This window comes from Populus euphratica, unplaced genomic scaffold, assembly GCF_000495115.2.
Source record: "Populus euphratica unplaced genomic scaffold, PopEup_1.0 scaffold27.1, whole genome shotgun sequence".
NCBI lineage: Eukaryota > Viridiplantae > Streptophyta > Magnoliopsida > Malpighiales > Salicaceae > Populus > Populus euphratica.
Genome location: NW_011499899.1, coordinates 691396 through 709043, shown reverse-complemented (window position 1 = coordinate 709043; position 17648 = coordinate 691396). Strand labels below are relative to the sequence as shown.

General features: G+C 35.9%; 3 protein-coding genes across 4 annotated transcripts; 1 reads left to right on the top strand and 2 right to left on the bottom strand.

Moving 5' to 3' along the window:
• Positions 1-535: 535 nt before the first annotated feature.
• Positions 536-2692, bottom strand: LOC105132513 (putative H/ACA ribonucleoprotein complex subunit 1-like protein 1). The gene is made up of 4 exons (XM_011036064.1): positions 2420-2692; positions 2020-2168; positions 1815-1930; positions 536-964 (listed from the first exon to the last, which is right to left on the bottom strand). The coding sequence occupies exons 1-4, from the start codon at positions 2595-2597 to the stop codon at positions 802-804; spliced, it is 606 nt and encodes a 201-aa protein (XP_011034366.1). The 5' UTR covers positions 2598-2692; the 3' UTR covers positions 536-801.
• A 2416-nt stretch (positions 2693-5108) lies between these two features.
• LOC105132512 (T-complex protein 1 subunit theta-like) lies at positions 5109-9628 on the top strand. The gene is made up of 13 exons (XM_011036063.1): positions 5109-5448; positions 5858-6120; positions 6253-6399; positions 6487-6648; positions 6808-6885; positions 7050-7183; positions 7399-7471; positions 7603-7680; positions 7807-7929; positions 8031-8125; positions 8274-8483; positions 9067-9124; positions 9350-9628. The coding sequence occupies exons 1-13, from the start codon at positions 5301-5303 to the stop codon at positions 9416-9418; spliced, it is 1638 nt and encodes a 545-aa protein (XP_011034365.1). The 5' UTR covers positions 5109-5300; the 3' UTR covers positions 9419-9628.
• A 4132-nt stretch (positions 9629-13760) lies between these two features.
• Positions 13761-17392, bottom strand: LOC105132511 (uncharacterized). Of its 2 annotated transcripts, none has more exons than XM_011036060.1 (4): positions 17153-17392; positions 15200-16544; positions 14319-14478; positions 13761-14243 (listed from the first exon to the last, which is right to left on the bottom strand). In XM_011036060.1, the coding sequence occupies exons 2-4, from the start codon at positions 16535-16537 to the stop codon at positions 13912-13914; spliced, it is 1830 nt and encodes a 609-aa protein (XP_011034362.1). In that variant the 5' UTR covers positions 16538-16544; positions 17153-17392; the 3' UTR covers positions 13761-13911. The 2 variants fall into 2 exon arrangements, with proteins under 2 accessions (XP_011034362.1, XP_011034363.1); XM_011036061.1 differs by having other exon boundaries at positions 13761-14255; positions 14331-14478.
• Positions 17393-17648: the final 256 nt, after the last annotated feature.

Genomic DNA, 17648 nt, shown 5'->3' with positions numbered 1-17648 from the left:
TATTTGATCTAGTTCGACATTTTGATTTTTTTTTAAAACAATTGACATATAAAATATAATCAAAACATATTATATATGATTTTGAATACAACTTTATGGAGTCGACCCCACAGTGAAAAGATAAGACTCGGCAGTGTGCTTCTATTCAAGATCTCAGATTCAATTCTTGAAACTCAGGAATCGGTTGAATACCCTTTCATCAAAATGCGTTGACACTCACTATAATACAAAAAAAGGTGGCACCAATCTTGGAGAAGTTGCTTAAAATCCATGACCATAGATTAAGGTATAATCAAAAGAGACACAGTTGCCTCCTTGATCCGCACAGCTCGGGTAATGGCGCAGTAGGATCTAATAGCTAATTAATGCCATTTTTTTTTTCTCTTTTTTTATACTTGAAGGCAGCTAGCACGGACAGAAGGGAGGAAAGTGAAGCCGACTAATTATTCAAAGGGAAACAAAAATCAAGATAGCAGTGTGAACAAAGTGATATGATTCACGAACTAGAATATGTAGAAGATCGCGCCACCTTAAGTGAATTACAGAGGGTAGAACCCCTGAAAGCACTATATAATCTCTACAGGCACCGTGATCCTCCCATTTTCTGAATGAAAGCTCTGACCGGATTCTGAAAGATATCAGCAATTCATGGAATTTAAAATAAAATTACATTGCAACAACTACTGCAGAAAACCAAATCTCTTCAAGTCAGAATCCAAATGTTGATTGTTGTTTGCCCATTGCATCTTGAAATTAAAACTTAAAAGGGCAAGCGCACTGGAAATATTACAGAAAGTTGTTTTATCCCCTCCCTCTTCCCCTAAAGCCACCACCACGACCACGGCCACCACCTCTTGGTGGGCCTCTGCCTCTGCCTCTCCCACGGAAATCACCTCTGCCACCACCAAAACCACCTCGGCCTCTTCCTCCACGACCACCACCTCTGCCACCTTGTGCTTGTCCCCTGTAACAAAAACATGACCATAGTAATTTGATTGAACTAGACAAGATTCTAAACACCGAGAGCATGGTCAGACACCAGACAATGGTATGCAAATATAGTACAAAAGAATACAGTAGAGTGAAGGCTGGTAAGAGGATTTGAGTTCAGCAATTGAATCTATATGTTAAACAAAATAACACGAAGGGTAAAAATCCTTAAGTTACACACAACACTTGATTGATCATTGCAGAATATTATGTAGTATTTAACCAATACCAATAATTTCTTCCACAGCTCAGATACTTGGAATAAACCCACTCACATTAAGTTTGAGTAACAACCATCTATACGTTAAGCAAAAAATCATAAACGGATTCAGTTGCTTGTCCGGAGTAATTCTTAAAATGTTCTGATACTTGGGTATAGCATGTTTACAAACTATCACAAATGAAGAATAACATCTGCAAACCTCTTGCAGCTATTTCTCAGTACATCATGTATAGAATTCACAACTGATATATATCACAATATGTGGTGCCAGTGCTTGTCATGTATATTTCTAGAAAATGTTACAAGCAACACATAGACACGTAACAAGCCAATGACAACATTACCAAGATTGGAATTAAGCGACTTCCAGCCAATTGACTCATTAGTCACTGAATCTAATATGCACAATCTACAATAACTTAAGCCATATCCTACGATGCAAAGACAACGTATCACATATGATGTAATGGCAAAGTTTTCACGAGAAACATCCAAATCCCCACAGAATACAAGCAACACAAAATGGTATAGTAGTAGAATGTTCAAGTAAGGAAAACAAGGAGCTTTATTTCAGTATCATAGAAATGGACAAGAAGCATACTTTGGTTGTGGAAGAAATCTTGCAAGAGGCAAGAGTTTACTCGGGTCAATATAAAACTTATCCCCTGGAGCATACGAAGTTGCCACAATTCCTTCCATCATTTTGATAGAAAAATACTGCAGTCGTAGCATAAAAAAACTTAAATCTTTAAAATGGAAAGCTACTACAATATATTAGTAACATAAAGAAATGCAAGAAATCTCACAGATTCATTAATGGGACCGAAGATTTCATCAACTTTCCCTATCTGGGTCTTATTCTGCAAAAAGATCGGAGCATTGAAGTATGGAATTTTCTCATTGGTTAGTTTTGTCACTGCATCTCCTTCACATGCATGAAGAAAGGATGAAACCTCTACAAAAAAATAAAAAAACCGTCAATAAACCAACAAGCACCAGTCCCTCTTTCATCAAGTACTTTAAAAAGTTTTAATCTTCGATTCACATATCAGCTACCATTCTTCACAGTTGCAGCGAAATCTCAATCATTAGCTTTCAAAGTTCAAAACTTTAAAACACATTTATACACCTCCATACTAGAAAGCGTGTACAGGGAAGAAAACAAGCTAGCTAACGAGTGAAAAAATAGAGTAAAAAAGAGCACACCTACTACTTCAGAAGGAGGGCCTTCATCACGAAACCCGCCGCCACGTCCACCACGGCCAGGACCGCCACGTCCACCCCTGAACCCGCCGTCTCTACCTCCCCTGAACCCGCCATCTCTACCTCCCCTGAACCCGCCATCCCTACCTCCCCTGAACCCGCCGCCCCTTGGTGGCCTCATTGTTTGCTGTTCTTTAGGTGAAGAACAGCGGTGGAGGGTTTTTCTTACAGAGTTGGCAAAGTGAGGTTTTGAGCTTTATGGTCTAGGGGTTAACAGGTAGGGTTTTGGGCTCTCATTTTTGTGGTACAAAACTACGAAATCACCCCTCAACTTTGCTAGTAATTATCCAATAGTAATTGGGTCCGGTTAATGGGTAGAGTTAACATGGCCTTACATTCCACCATTTGAGCCTTTTAGTGAAGCCTAAATGTGGCCCAATAAAAACCTAGATGTTGGGTAGCCAAGCCCAACCCAGAATAGTTAGTCAGCTACCTAAATAGTTTCCATTGGGAAAAGTGCTTAGATTATGGTTTTTTTATTAAAAAAATTCACAATAAACATGAAAATTTAGCATAATAATATTGTTTAAAAAATATTTAACAAATTAGCATATTTTAACATTATAGTAGAACATTTAGTAAATATCATTATTCAAAAACACATGTCCTACTTCTAATATGAGATATTAATTAAAGTTTTAGCTCTTTTTTATATCAAATAACACAGAGATCATATGCTCTTTATTTTAAAATCGAATAATATTTTTACAATATTTATAAAAAAAAATCCATTGAATATTTTTATTATGCCCTTGAAACAACAAAAAAATTAAATATATCATATTCTCTAATCAATGTGTTTTAAGTTAAAAATTGACTATTCCTTTTGTTTTTACTACCTCTCCAGCCTTTTTTTTATTTATACAAGAAAGGTAAATATATTAAATTGTTATAAATTTATATTTGATTTGATTAAAATAAAATAATTATTTAGGTTGAATTTAAATTTTATGGTAAATTTAAGATTTTATTTAATTAATTAAGAATATTATTAATTAGGGTTGATTTGATATGGTAAAACATGAAAATATATAATTTGATATAATAGAAAATGAAAATATATTCAATTAATTATATATTATGTTTAATTGATGTTTGGCTATCAAATTATAGATTTTGTGCATGTTATTAGGATTGACTAATAATATAATTAATTATGCTTAATGATTTTATATAAAAAGATATGAATACAGTAAAATCATGATGAACTATACATTGAATTGATTTGTTGATAAGTTAATATTTTGTTTTTTATGAATTGTATTAATTTGGGTTTGATTTAATACAATTGAGCATGGAAATACCAACTAGATTTCATATAATAAATTATGTTTAATTTTTTCTGGTTTGTTTTAATATTAAATTTTGAAATTTTGATTAAATTTGATATGATTTTTTCTGATTAGTATTATGATAATGCAATTTAGTTATAATTACATCAAATTAACAATAATCCAATTTTTTTTTAACAAAATATCTTATAACATATTTATATGGCACTTAATATCACATCTAATGACGATGATAATTTATTGAATGGTAATTCATGTATGTTACATATATAAATAAAAGAAACTATTTGATATAGATTTAGTTGAAATTATAAAGATATTAATATTAAAATAACTTAGAGGTGTTAATTGGTAAACTTCAATGATATTCTATTTCAATTGAGTATGATGATAATTTTAACACAAATATTATTAATTTTTTTTTATCTAAAGTGATTTAATGTGATGATATTATATACTAGTACTCGATCAAAATATATGTGTTTCCAACTTGTGTTGGTTATATATATTCAGTAAATAAAGGTAAAAGCTAAAGAGATGATAAAAATTATTTTTTATCATTATCATTCTTTGATTAATCACTATAAATGAAAAATTAAATTTAGAAAAACTAAGGTTTTTTGAGTAGTAAAATAAAAGGTTATTTTAGATTAATTTTTTATATTTTATTTAACTATCATTTATTTAAAGTATATTAATTAAAAACATTCCAAGAAATTCTTCTCTCAGCATGGCTTATTGTGAATCATGAAATAGGAGAAAAAGAAAACACTTAAAAAGGCCACTGAAATTGTCTGTGAAACGGAAAAGAAATAAAAATGTAATGTTCTTGAACTTAATACTTTATAATCCCTGTTCATCAATAATCTTGATTAAATAATATTTTTATTCAATCTTGATTTAAATAATATCTTAATTAATTAATAATTTTTCATGTAAAGGCTCAACTATACATCAATAAAATATTATAATGATATTGTTATTAGATATAATTAATAACCCCCATAAAAAATGTTTTAATTAACACAAAATTAAATAGTACCATATCATTCCATTCAAATAATTTCAAGGTTGTTTGGTTCCATTTCTACTCAATAATTTTTTTTATGTTCTATTTTTAATTTTCAAGTTTACTGAATGTCTTGAGTGAAATATCAGTTACTTTTCATTTTTTTAAAGTGTTTTTTTAATGTATTTAAATAATTTAAAAATAAATAAAAAAATGAACTTTTAATAAACACGACTTCAACAAATTTAACATTTAACGGCACTTTGTAAACCCTTCAAAACTCGAAACGACGACGTAAAGCCTTTGAGAAACTTTGAAAATCAAGGTTTCTAGGGCGTATTCTCTGAACCCTTGCATCCATTTGCACACACAACAGAACACAGTGAAGGACGTAAAACCTTTGAGAAACTCTTTTCAAGTTTCTTTCTCTCTATTCCAGGGCTAGGGTTTCTAGTTTATCTGTAAAAGAAAAGAAGAGAAAAATCAGAGAGAGAGAGAGGGGGGGAGAGAGAGAGAGAGAGAGATGGGGTTCTCAATGCAACCATATGGAATCCAATCAATGTTAAAAGAAGGACACAAACATTTATCAGGTCTCGATGAAGCCGTTCTAAAAAACATCGATGCTTGTAAGCAGTTGTCTGCTATCACTCGCACTTCTCTCGGCCCCAACGGTACTTCCCTTCTATTTCTGGATCCTCTACTTTTCTGGGTTTTTGCTGTGTGTCTTTAGGGTTTTTGCTTTTGATTGTCTCACATTCCAAGTTTTTGTGCTGTGCCACTACTGGATAAGTAGGGTTTTTGCTGCATTTCTGTGTTTTGTTTTGAATTATCAATGAATGACAAGTGAATCTAAAAGCTGTTAAGTGAGAAAGAAACCAATGTTTGCACTTGTAATTTGAAATTGAAGGCAGGAAAGGCTTGGATTTAGGTCCATACATTGGGAATTCAGTTACCAAATCTAAATGATTTTAGTCACATGTATGGGGATCTTCTTTTCTGGGTTTTCTCCAATATATTTTTCCTTACTTACATGGATTAATTGTTTTGAAGCTATTTCTTTGATTTTTTTGCTGTGATCAGGTATGAATAAGATGGTTATTAATCACTTGGACAAACTCTTTGTCACCAATGATGCTGCTACCATTGTAAATGAACTCGAGGTTCAGCATCCAGCTGCCAAGATTTTGGTCTTAGCTGGCAAGGCCCAACAAGAGGAAATTGGGGATGGAGCTAACTTGACCATCTCTTTTGCTGGAGAAATGCTTCAAAATGCGGACGAGCTTATAAGGATGGGCCTGCACCCCAGTGAGATCATCAGCGGTTACAATAAAGCAATCAACAAGGTTTGTTTGGTGCTATGATAAATTTGCAAAAATGACTTGTTTTATTATATTGAAGAGAGCGTAGTGTAGTTTGCATGTGCCTTCCTCACTTGATATGTTTTTTTCTCTCTCTGTTTTCAAATGCTCTCTTAGGCAATTGAAATCTTAAGCGAACTGGTGGAGCCAGGTTCTGAAAACATGGATGTGAGGAATAAGGAGCAAGTTATTTTTCGGATGAAGGCTGCTGTTGCTAGCAAGCAATTCGGACAAGAAGATATTCTGTGCAACCTCATTGCCGATGTAAATGCATTTACTGAAACTCTTTAAATTATCACTTAGCTGTTCTATCAGTTGTTTTATTATGATTTTTTTTTCCTTGCATTTTAGGCGTGCATCCAAGTATGTCCCAAGAACCCAGTAAACTTTAATGTGGACAATGTCCGGGTTGCAAAGCTTGTGGGAGGAGGTTTGATCAATTCTTCAATAGTCCGTGGTATGGTTTTGAAAGGTGATACTGTGGGAACCATAAAGAGAGTGGAGAAGGCAAAGGTGAGCATTTATCTGTCTCTTTATGCTTTGGGTCTGTAACATTTAATCCAAAGCTGCTCTGAATTTGTTAATGTTTTCTTTTCTTTTAATTTTTTTAAATGGATTTCTGCACCTTGCAATTTAACAATTTCAAATCGTTTTTTTTTCATGCACTCATAGGTTGTTGTGTTTGCTGGTGGTGTTGATACCTCTGCAACTGAAACCAAGGGAACTGTCCTAATTCACTCTGCTGAACAGGTATGTCTGGAGGGAATAGCCTTTTTTGTTGCTGTCTACATGTCCTTTGCAATGTTGTGGAATATATCTGCTTTTTTATGAGACTTTATATTTTGTACAAGAAAAGTTAAAGAAGTTTGTGGTGGCCTTGGTGTATTAACAACTACCTAATTTTTGCCTTGCAGCTAGAGAATTATGCTAAAACTGAAGAAGCTAAAGTCGAGGAGCTCATTAAGGCAGTGGCAGAAACTGGTGCCAAAGTAATTGTTAGCGGGGCAGCTGTTGGAGAGATGGCATTACATTTCTGCGAACGTTACAAGTACACTAGTTTTCTGCCTTGTGGTTTTGTTTTATTCTTCCTTTGAATATATCCATTTGTATGGGTTGTGGGAGAGTATGTGGACAAATTGAGGTCATGTTATGCTGTACTTGTGTTTGCTTATAGTAATGTTATTAACAGGTTGCCTAAGTAGTTTCTTCATTGCATCCATAACCTCTGCTGTCAATTCTTATTTCTGACATTCTTGCTTGTAGACTCATGGTTCTGAAGATTAGCTCAAAGTTTGAACTGAGAAGGTTTTGCCGCACCACTGGTGCTGTTGCTATCGTACGTTCACTTCTGTTCAAAGTTTTTTTTCTTGTTAGAGATATTTAGTTTTTCTTGTTAGAAATATTTGTTCATGCTGCTTGAAAGTTCTTTTGGTTGCACTCTGAGATTCTTTTGTGTTCTTGCAACAGCTGAAGCTTAGTCCACCCAACCCAGATGACTTGGGATGTGTAGATTCTATTTCAGTTGAGGAAATTGGTGGTGCTAGGGTATGTTCATAGACACCTTAATCCCATCATTTTGGCTGTAGAGTTTTTCTCCTTTCCTTTGTCTCTCCTCTTTTCCTTCAGTTTCTTGAAATGATGTTTGTGCTCTGTATGAATTATATGAAACAGGTCACTGTTGTGAGAAATGAAGAAGGTGGCAACTCTGTATGCACTGTGGTGTTACGAGGAAGTACAGAAAGCATACTAGATGACCTTGAAAGAGCTGTCGATGATGGAGTCAATACTTACAAGGTTATTGTTGCTAAACATTTATTCCAGTGGAGAATTTGGTTGCAGGAAGTCAATTCTAAACATTTCTTTGTGCATCTTTTTTATTTTTGGCCTCTTTTCAGGCAATGTGTAGGGACAGTCGAATAGTACCTGGAGGGGCAGCTACTGAGATTGAGTTGGCCAAAAGACTTAGAGAATTCTCATTTAAAGAAACAGGGTAAGCTGTTTCTTTCTGTTCATCTCCTTTTGTATTAACTCGGAGATTAAGTTTTGAAGGCATAGAAATACTTTCCAGCATTCGGACTTCAGTCACAAGGGCATTACATGAATGATCTGTTGATATGCTACTTCCATTGCTCTTGCAGATTGGATCAGTATGCTATTGCAAAGTTTGCTGAAAGTTTTGAGATGATACCTAAAACACTGGCTGAGAATGCTGGACTCAATGCAATGGAGATCATATCTTCTCTCTATGCTGAACATGCTTCTGGAAATACCAAAGTGGGCATCGACTTGGAGGAAGGTGTTTTTAAGGATGTATCAACCACTAATATCTGGGACCTCTATGTCACAAAGTATGTTTCTTTATCACTATCTTGTAGCAGTCACACTTCTTTGTGAAATATTGGCATTCCACTTGTTGCAGTTTAGGGCTTAATGGAACTTTTCCCATGACCCTTGTTGTGCTAACTTTCTGTGCGTGTTTATGTATATAATATTGTGCTTTAGTCTGCTGTGATTGTTAGCAGTCATTTTCTTATATGCCCTGTTGTTCAATAGAAACTTTGATTTGAAAGGGCTGGTTGTGTAGTTAAACAAGACATACATTGAATTTGGGTCTTCAAAACCAAATTTTTTTGCATGTTTCATCTATCAGCAGGGTAGATGAGCCTCTGATCATAAAAAATAAGGATAAAAGAATCTTATTCTGCCATATGATATTGGTCACTAGTTTCTTATTGTACCATTCTCAATCTTAGGGTTTCTTTCCATTTAGGTTCTCTACAAGAATGTATATTTCAAGATTCAGATCAGATATTGTGAATTCTAGTAATTAATTCTTAACTGATGTAAATCAGGAACTATCATTTGTCAAGCTAAAATTATGTCTATATAAAATACAAACTCAAATCTTTTCCTCCCCCAATTTTTGGACAGGTTTTTTGCTCTCAAATATGCTGCAGATGCTGCCTGTACTGTATTGCGCGTGGACCAGGTATTTGATTCTTGCATCTGTCACCTTTCCTTATGATTTGAAATTGGTATCTGCTAAACTTTTAGGTTCTTGAGCAGCTTGGTTTGGTTGCACTTTAGATTTGGTCTATTATTCTTGAATGAGATGACAGTGGAATTGATTTATAGTCATATATATGGAACTGAACACGAATTTGAATTGTGACTTTAGCTTGCTTTGTTTTATTTTTCCCATTCTGCTATGCAGATTATAATGGCAAAACCAGCTGGTGGTCCAAGGAGAGATGCTGCACCTGGAGGGATGGATGAAGATTAGTTTCGCACATGGCAACTTCGCTTTTGTCTTGACTGTATCACTTTAAAACGATTTTGTTTAGAGTCAAAGAAAAGATATGTATATGCCATTTCGAATCCAACTGATGTGATGGTTGGTTTCAATTAGTTCTGTAGTTTCTATTGAAAAATGTGTTTGGTTTTTTGTGCTGTGAGCATCTTTGGCGAATGAATTTGGTTTCTTCCATTGCCCGCATCTGAGGTGTGCAATGTATTAGGGATGTGTTATGAGTTTGTTAAAGGTGTGTTTCTGTTCGGTGAAAACTGGAGCACATCTTTCTTGTATGCCTTCTGTTGCCAATAATGACTAGGGTTTTATGTAGGATTGACTAAGATTATAATGGGTTGTTAGTGAGTATGATAGTGGCTGAAGTATTTTTCATTTGAAAATGTGTTAAAATAATTTATTTTTTAAAAATAATTTTTATATGAGTATTTTAAAATGATATAAAAATATATAAACAAAATTAAACAAAACTTTTTTTTTAAAAAAAAAAAACAATATCAATTGTGTTTTTAAACACCCTGATCTTCAGAGTCGATCTGTAATCTGACTCCCCAACCTGCAGATTTTGTAATCCAAATTCTACCCTCCAAATCCAATTTAGCTTGATGGATGGGGAGGTGAATCTGTCAAATGCCTGTGGTAATTTAGCTTGATGGATGGGGAAGGCTGCTGCTCCTAATGTACTGGGGTTTAACAAAATATCCTCTTCGTTCGAAAGGCAAAATGTTATACGTCTTGCACATCAGGTAGATAAGGCATCAAATTCTAGGAATCGAACAGTGTTCCAACTGTTTATCTAACTGTTAGAAATGGCAGCTCTGTGAGGGATCGGATACCTAATGCTCACGTCACGTCTTCCAGGCCAAAAGTTCATTGAAGGATGATGGTTTTGAGGAGTTTCGTTCTTTATACACTTCTTGGTAATGAAGAGGATTCCAGTCAAGCTGAAGGAGGCATTGGTTTGGTCATTCAGTGATTCCTCTGAAGGCGGTTCCAAAGGGTCACTCGTTTCTTCTTCTGAATGGACTGTAAAGGATGCTGGCTCTGACTCCATCGATGCGATTCAGGTATTTTCTTGGTTGCATCGTTTTGTTCAGCTTATATCTTATTTCTTTTAACTAGTTCATGCCTGAAACTGATCGGGTTCTTTTGAGAGGAAAGATAATTTTAAGGTTTTTTTTTGTTTGAATTTTAGACTTTGCAAACTAGTTCATGCCTGAAACTGATCGGGTTTTTTTTGAGAGGAAAGATAACAAGTGAAGGACAGGGTCAAGTGACAACTTTATCAATTAATATATCATTAATTTTTTATTTTGGAAATGTAAAAATGGTTGACTAATCAATTCCAAGAACGAGAAGATGCGGCAATTTTGGAACTATTTAGGGGGTTGTTCAGTTTAAGGCTCGAATTCCCTTCAAATTTTATATCCTGGCATTTTGTCTTGGAATCATGAGCCTGGATCCGTTTATGTTCACAGTAACTGAACTTCTTTTACCATTGATCAAAATCTTCCTTTGTTCAGTGGCAAGAGGAAGAAGGGAGGAGGAGGGTGGGGGTTGTAGAGTTAAAGCTGCAGCCTGCTTTTCTTAGGGAGGAGGAGGGTCAACGCCTACTCAAGGACTGAAATTCTCATGCTTGTTTTTACGGCTTGTTGAAGGTTGAATTGAGCTGCAGCAGTGGACCTCTTGACATAACATTTGCAGTCTCACTTTATCCACTGAACATGGCAACAGCAGTGATAGTAAAGAATAATGGTCGAAAGGATGTGACTCTAACTAGTTCTATACTTCGTCATCTCAAATTCATAAGACGAGCAAAGGCAGGGATCCAAGGACACAGAAAATGTTCTTACTGAACACGACCTCCTTTATCTTCACCTTTCAAAGTTTTATCTGCGTCTGAAGTAATGAAAGTAGAGTCTCCGAGAATGTTTGATTTTGATTTCGAGCCTGAAGAGAAACCTGGGTCATGGAAAGTGCAAGATGAGCCCTTCACAATTTTGAAGAATAGGCTTGGTAGAGTTTATGCTGCTCCACCAGAAGAGAGGTTGAAAGCATTCTATTACACCTCTCCTATAAAATATGAAGCGCTCGATCAGGTATGTGCGTGTCATTTCTACTTCCAGCCCAAGATCAAATGGCTCTAGCATATAGTATATGAAATAAATGTTGAGAAAGTTTTTAGCTTGTCACCATGGCTCATCACTTTCAGAATCATCCATTTCCTTAAGTGTTTTATAAATGAGAACATGAAAAGAAATTTTGTCACCTTAGCTCGTAGAATTTCACAATGGTATCATATCTGAATCTAACTAGAGAGTTCCTTTATACATGAATTGTATTTGTGTCTCTAGTTTGTGTCCTTGTTCCTCAGAGTTGAGCAACAGGAGACTGCAGTGCTGGTTCTTTTCTTAGTTCAGTAACTGCACTGTGATTTTATTATGCCATCTGCTTTATCTTGCATCTTTTGTGCTGGTTTTTTATATATGAAAACGAAACTAACAATTATCAACATTTGTAATTGGATTTGCATAATTAGTATGACTAAATTTAGATATAATCATAACATTGTATAGATGAATTGATATGATTTTGTTGGTTTACTAGTTGGTAAATAACTTTGTCCTTTCAAAATTGCTTTTCTGTAGTTGTCTGTAGTCTTCGAAAACTATACTTCATAGGCATCGACTCAAGTACATAGTTAGGTTTTCTTATACAAATACTGATGAACAGAATATTTCAATTAAACTGCATGTGCTTGTTGTCTATTTATGTCATAAGATCATCTGCAACTGAGCAATCTAATGAGTCACAAAAATGGTTGGCGGTTCATTTCGGGGAAAAGAGCTTTTCTTCAGGGTGATACAGATCGGTTTCGAAGATAATTACACTGGAAGCCGTGGCTCATTTGCTGAGAAGTATGGTAAGAACTATTTTATCTGCACTGGCCCCACTGCAATGCTGGTCCTTGTCGTGAAACCTGGTGAAGATTGGAAGGGATATTTTGTAATTAAAGATTTTGATATCAAATTCAAAATCAACAAGTATCCTTAAACCCACGGAAAATGCCTTGAATGGCCAGATGAACTACAACTGCTGGAGCACGAGCACGAATTGCTTTGAGTTTGAGAAAGATTTCCGCTAGAATGCACATTGGCGGAGCCTGTGCAGAAAATCGGGTTCAGAAAACAGTCTACTCAGCAAATAAAAATATAACATGAAAGATAAATTTTCAGTGATAAAAGAAATGAACTAAAATCGTTTGTAAAGGATCAGATTGCACTGATGCTAAAAGCTGAAAGGAAGAATAGGCTGACATGTTCCCGAAACTGTTTTAAGTTTCTCAATTTCCAACAAAGTTCTCTCAAAACTGTCTCGTAAAGTTTTCCTGTGAATTCATTAAGTTTTATTTGTCTGCGTTGATACAGGTTAAAATGTACGCACTGATGCAAAAGATGTGGTTGAAGTAACATGCATTTTGAGTCTCCACGGAGAAATGTAAGCACTTAAGCTCAGAGCTTAGTGTCTCAAACTCGAAATCTTCATCATCCAAATGAGGGGTTGTACTATTTAGTAGCCATCTTACAGTAAGCACACCTTAAGCAACCTATGCACATGGATTGGAGGGATAATATTTCTGTAGAGGCCTATGTTCTTATCAAGTTTCGGCATTGTTCCTCCTGGCCTTAGAAAAAGTGGGTTTGGTTCTGGCCACCGGTGGGGCAATTTGGGGCTCAAAAGGATTTTTTACTTGCTGGGAGAGAAATCAGAAGAATGATGATAAATGAAAAGACTGCCTACTAGACAGTGAGGAAATGGAGAGTCAAGAAAACGATAATTATAAGAATTTAACTGACCAGATGAGCAGGATTTACACAAGCTCACGACCCGACTTCACAGTCATCAACCAGTTGCTTTTCTCATCGACTCTCGTTTTCAATAATTCAAGCTCAGTAGTTTACCAAATTCTCAGCACCTTGCAGTTTGGTTAGTTTTGTTTTTGACTATATCAATACCCACATCTTCCTAGGAGCTGTAGTTATCAGAAATAGTTTTTCGTAGCCCACATACATAAATTTGTATTATAAAATTTGAAAAGAAACGAAACACAGCAAACCATTCATGTTTGTGAAGAGAAGGCACAGTTGCTTGCATCACATATCACTTCACTGTCCAGGGGACAATTCTTGTCTCTGCTTCTATAGTTTCTCTCCTTCCTCCTCTGAAAAATAAGCAAAACTGATTTTGCAGGTGAAGTTTAAGGAACAATATTCTGTTCTGTAGTGAACATGTTTAATGATAAAAAAGAAAAAAAGGGTTGCAAGAACAGAAAGTGTTTCCTAATATTAAGAACATAATCATCCAACTCATAGTTTGAACAATTGACTACCTTACACTACAGAGAAACATAGGATTTTCACAATGACCTAATACACGGTAATTGGAAGATTTTGATACAGATGTCAGAACTAAGTTGGAACCATATGATGGTCATCATCTTGCAGATAAATGCACATTAATGAGGCAAAAATTGCTAGCAAAGCAATACAGAACCCAACAGCTAAAATAGATGAAGTCTTCCTCGCATCTTTTTCAGTGCAAAATTTATTAGCATGAGGTTTATTTCTACGAATCACCTCTGGAGATGCTTGCACATCAGTTTTGACTGGAATGCCATCTGTTGATGCCACTGATTCAGAGGCACCTTGGAACTCCCCAACGCCAGTATACGACTTTCCATTCTCATCGACCTCTAAACCCACATCATGCTGAAAGCCATTTCGTTTTAATCTCGGAGTGGGGCTGTAATCACTTCCATTCTCATCGACCTCTAAACCCACATGCTGAGAGCCATTTCGTTTTAATCTCGGAGTAGGGCTGTAATCATATTTGCTCGAGCATGGACTTCCAAACTTTCCGTTTTGTTTCTCAGAGAAGTCTGAATCTAAATCATTAGGATCCTGAAGAGCACGTACGAGCTTCCTGGGAGTTGTGAAGATGCTAACGTTGTCAACATTTATACGAGATTGTGACCGCTGAAACACAAACAAAATGGTGTCAAATGCAATCTATATCAGCAATCAAAATCCAATATCACAAACATCAAATAAATTTGTAGCGTTTGGCAAATGTTGATATATCTCATGCAACTGCAACCAAAAAAGGAGCACAAGCCTACAACCAAATGTAAATAAGTAATTTGATCATGTGTGGAACAAGAATCTCAGCAATAAATCTAGCCTCCCTTGGGCCTGTGATCACTGTATTAATTTAGGCAACCTATATCAGCTATGACTTAATGAGCGCTTGACAGCAAAGGAGGAAACATAGCCATTTTACAACAATGAAACCACTAATTAAAGCTAAATTCCAAATGGGAAAATTGGGATAATCCTTCAAACTGGTTCCCAAGCTGTCTAACCTGTATTTTGAAAACATTGGTGGCAGTTTAACATACTTATCAAATATGTTTTAAATGGAAAATCACCACTGTAGCCAGCCCATTTCTGAACCCGGAGGTTAAAATCCGTCGTCACTGTTCAATGCCTAAATTGTGGTTAAGAATAATAAGAAAAATAAACCTCCTAAGCTGCACATTAAGAAAAGGTGTCCAAAATCACCATCAGAGCTCACTGGAGGTCAATCTTTTTCTAACTAATCGTAGAAGTGACTAATGAAACAAGTCCGTAGACGTGACTAATGAAACAAGTCCCAAAATCGTAGAAGTGACTAATGAAACAAGTCCCAGCACGATACCTGAGGGCTGGGAGTGGTGCTTCTCGATAGTTTGTTTCTAGGACTCCTAGGCAAGAACCCTGCAAATTCACCCATGTAATTTCCTCCGTTTTCAGTAAGCTCATATAGCCCAGACTGATCAGAGAATGCATCGTGGATGGGACTTCCCTGAGACAACTCTGAAAATAAACCATCTTTTAGAGATATGTCCACCCCTCCATTCTCAAAATTCCAGAGTTTTCGGTTCACACTCCCACGGTCACACTCATTAGAAGAAACATTAGTTGTTGAAATAGGTGACTCGGTGAAAGATTCATATTCCATAAAGAAATCGAGAGTCTGTGATTCTGGTGATACAGATGCTGGAGATTGATCACCATAGGCACTGGAAAAATTTCTCCTCCCTCTGTGGTCTCTCCTGCCAAAGTTCGATCCACTAACTGAACCAGAACTCTTCTCAAATTTTGTCCCTTTCTCTGTGGCTATTTTCTTTGCAGTTTGCAAAGCTTCAAATGCAGCTCCACTCACAAATGCCATCTGATCGGACTGGCACTTATCCATCTCCTCAATTATCAACTCAAGCTCTGAGAATATGCTCCTAGGATCCAGGCACTTCATCAAGAAATTGATCATTTGGATAGCTGATAATCGTTTCTGAGAATTACCCTCCAAGACCCCAGCTTTCAAGATACGCAATCCTGATTGTATCAAAAGTCTTACATATGCTTCAACTATCAAAGCATTATGCTTAGCCAAAGCCATCACCAAGGCCATGTGCGAATTAGTTTGCGTGCACTTCTCCTCCAAAGCGACAGCCACATTCTGACAAACCCGATTCACCATCTCATCCGAAGCAAATCGCCAATTATCTGAGTCCACTAGAGCCTTCAGGCAAAGGGCAGCCCCTGAAGTCAGGCATTCTTGAGAACCTAAGAGAGCTTCTGAAAGAGGCTTACAAAGTGAGTGGATTATATGCCTTTTCTTATCCTCTGGTGTCGTCGGTTCAATGCCATATCTTGCAATTGCTGGCACCACCTTGGAGCATGCTTGTTGAAGAGGAAAATACCCTGCACTTGAAGCTAAAGTCTTGATGATAGTAGCCATGATACTATCAATCTGAGGAACAATATTAACTCCATGGACACGAGCAAGAACTTCATAGAGTGAAATTGTGTATTCGCCAGATAAAGACCCAGTTTCTTTGGTTTCAGAAACTTGAGCAAGAAATTGTGGGATTGCCTTGGAATCCAAGCTTTTCACATACGATTTCAGTGCTTTCATTGCTGATTTACGACTATCAGCATCTTTGTCAAGATTTGCCAATTCTTGCCGCAGTATTGGACTGAGATTTCTTCCCATTGTATACCTGATACCAAACAATCAACTGGAATCGAGATTATCAAAATATATTCTCTACAACTCAGTTACTATGCTGGAAATGATTTCAGTAGTTACAAGGCCTCTTCTTTACTTCCAATTCTATGCCTAAATGCTTGCATCTTTAAGGGTTCTCCATGAGAGCTGTTAACTTTTAATTATCAGATTCATTATATACTCACTAATATCCAAACAAAGAAAAAATATAAATCCACATCAATGAAAGTTTCATGTCCTCTCAATTACTAAAGCAAAGAAAGGTCTGCCCAAGACTGAACAAGTAAATTTCATTCTTTCCCGCACTTTCTCAGAGACCAAACAGGAAAAACCGAGAGTTTAGATATAAATGACGAACAGGGAAAAAGAGAGAGAGAGCGAAAAAGGGTTCCCATTTATCTACAAAAAACACCACAAATTTATATTAAGAAATCCAAAATCTTTCAGAGAGTAGAATTGAAAAGAAGAACTTAAACTAGCAAACGAACATTTTGAAAGCATAAGAGAAAACCCCACAAAGAGCACAAAACTTACCTCTTTAAGCTTTCTCTCCGTGTTTCTTAGTGCTGCTGCTGCTGCTTCTTCTTGCACAAAACTTACCTCTTTAAGCTTTCTCTCTGTGTTTCTTGGTGCTGCTGCTGCTTCTTCTATATACTGCTCTCCTCACTTCTTACACAAATCAAGAACAGATTTTTAAGAAAACAAAAAGATGAAATCTTTTGGAAACGAAATGAGAGATTGGTTAATGGTTGTGAGTTTTAGCTGGTGGGTTTCGTTTTTTATAAATATTTTCTAAGCAAATCTAGCTGTCCGATGAGGTTTCCTTTGTTTTTTGTCTTCGTTGTGAAAGGAAAGGGGTACGTTAAAATTCAAATCCATCTCTGAAATTCCGCCGCTATCCTTCTTTGAGTGGGCTCCATCCAGGTTCGCTTTGTCATCTTGGACTATTTTGCACTTTTGGGACTTTTACCGTTTATTAGGAGGGCGTGCGGAGGTTAGTTTTTAAAATATTTTTTTTATTTAAACGAGCTTTTTTATTTTTTAATATTAAAATAATTCAAAATAAAAAAAATTAATTTTGACGGAAAGCAATTTT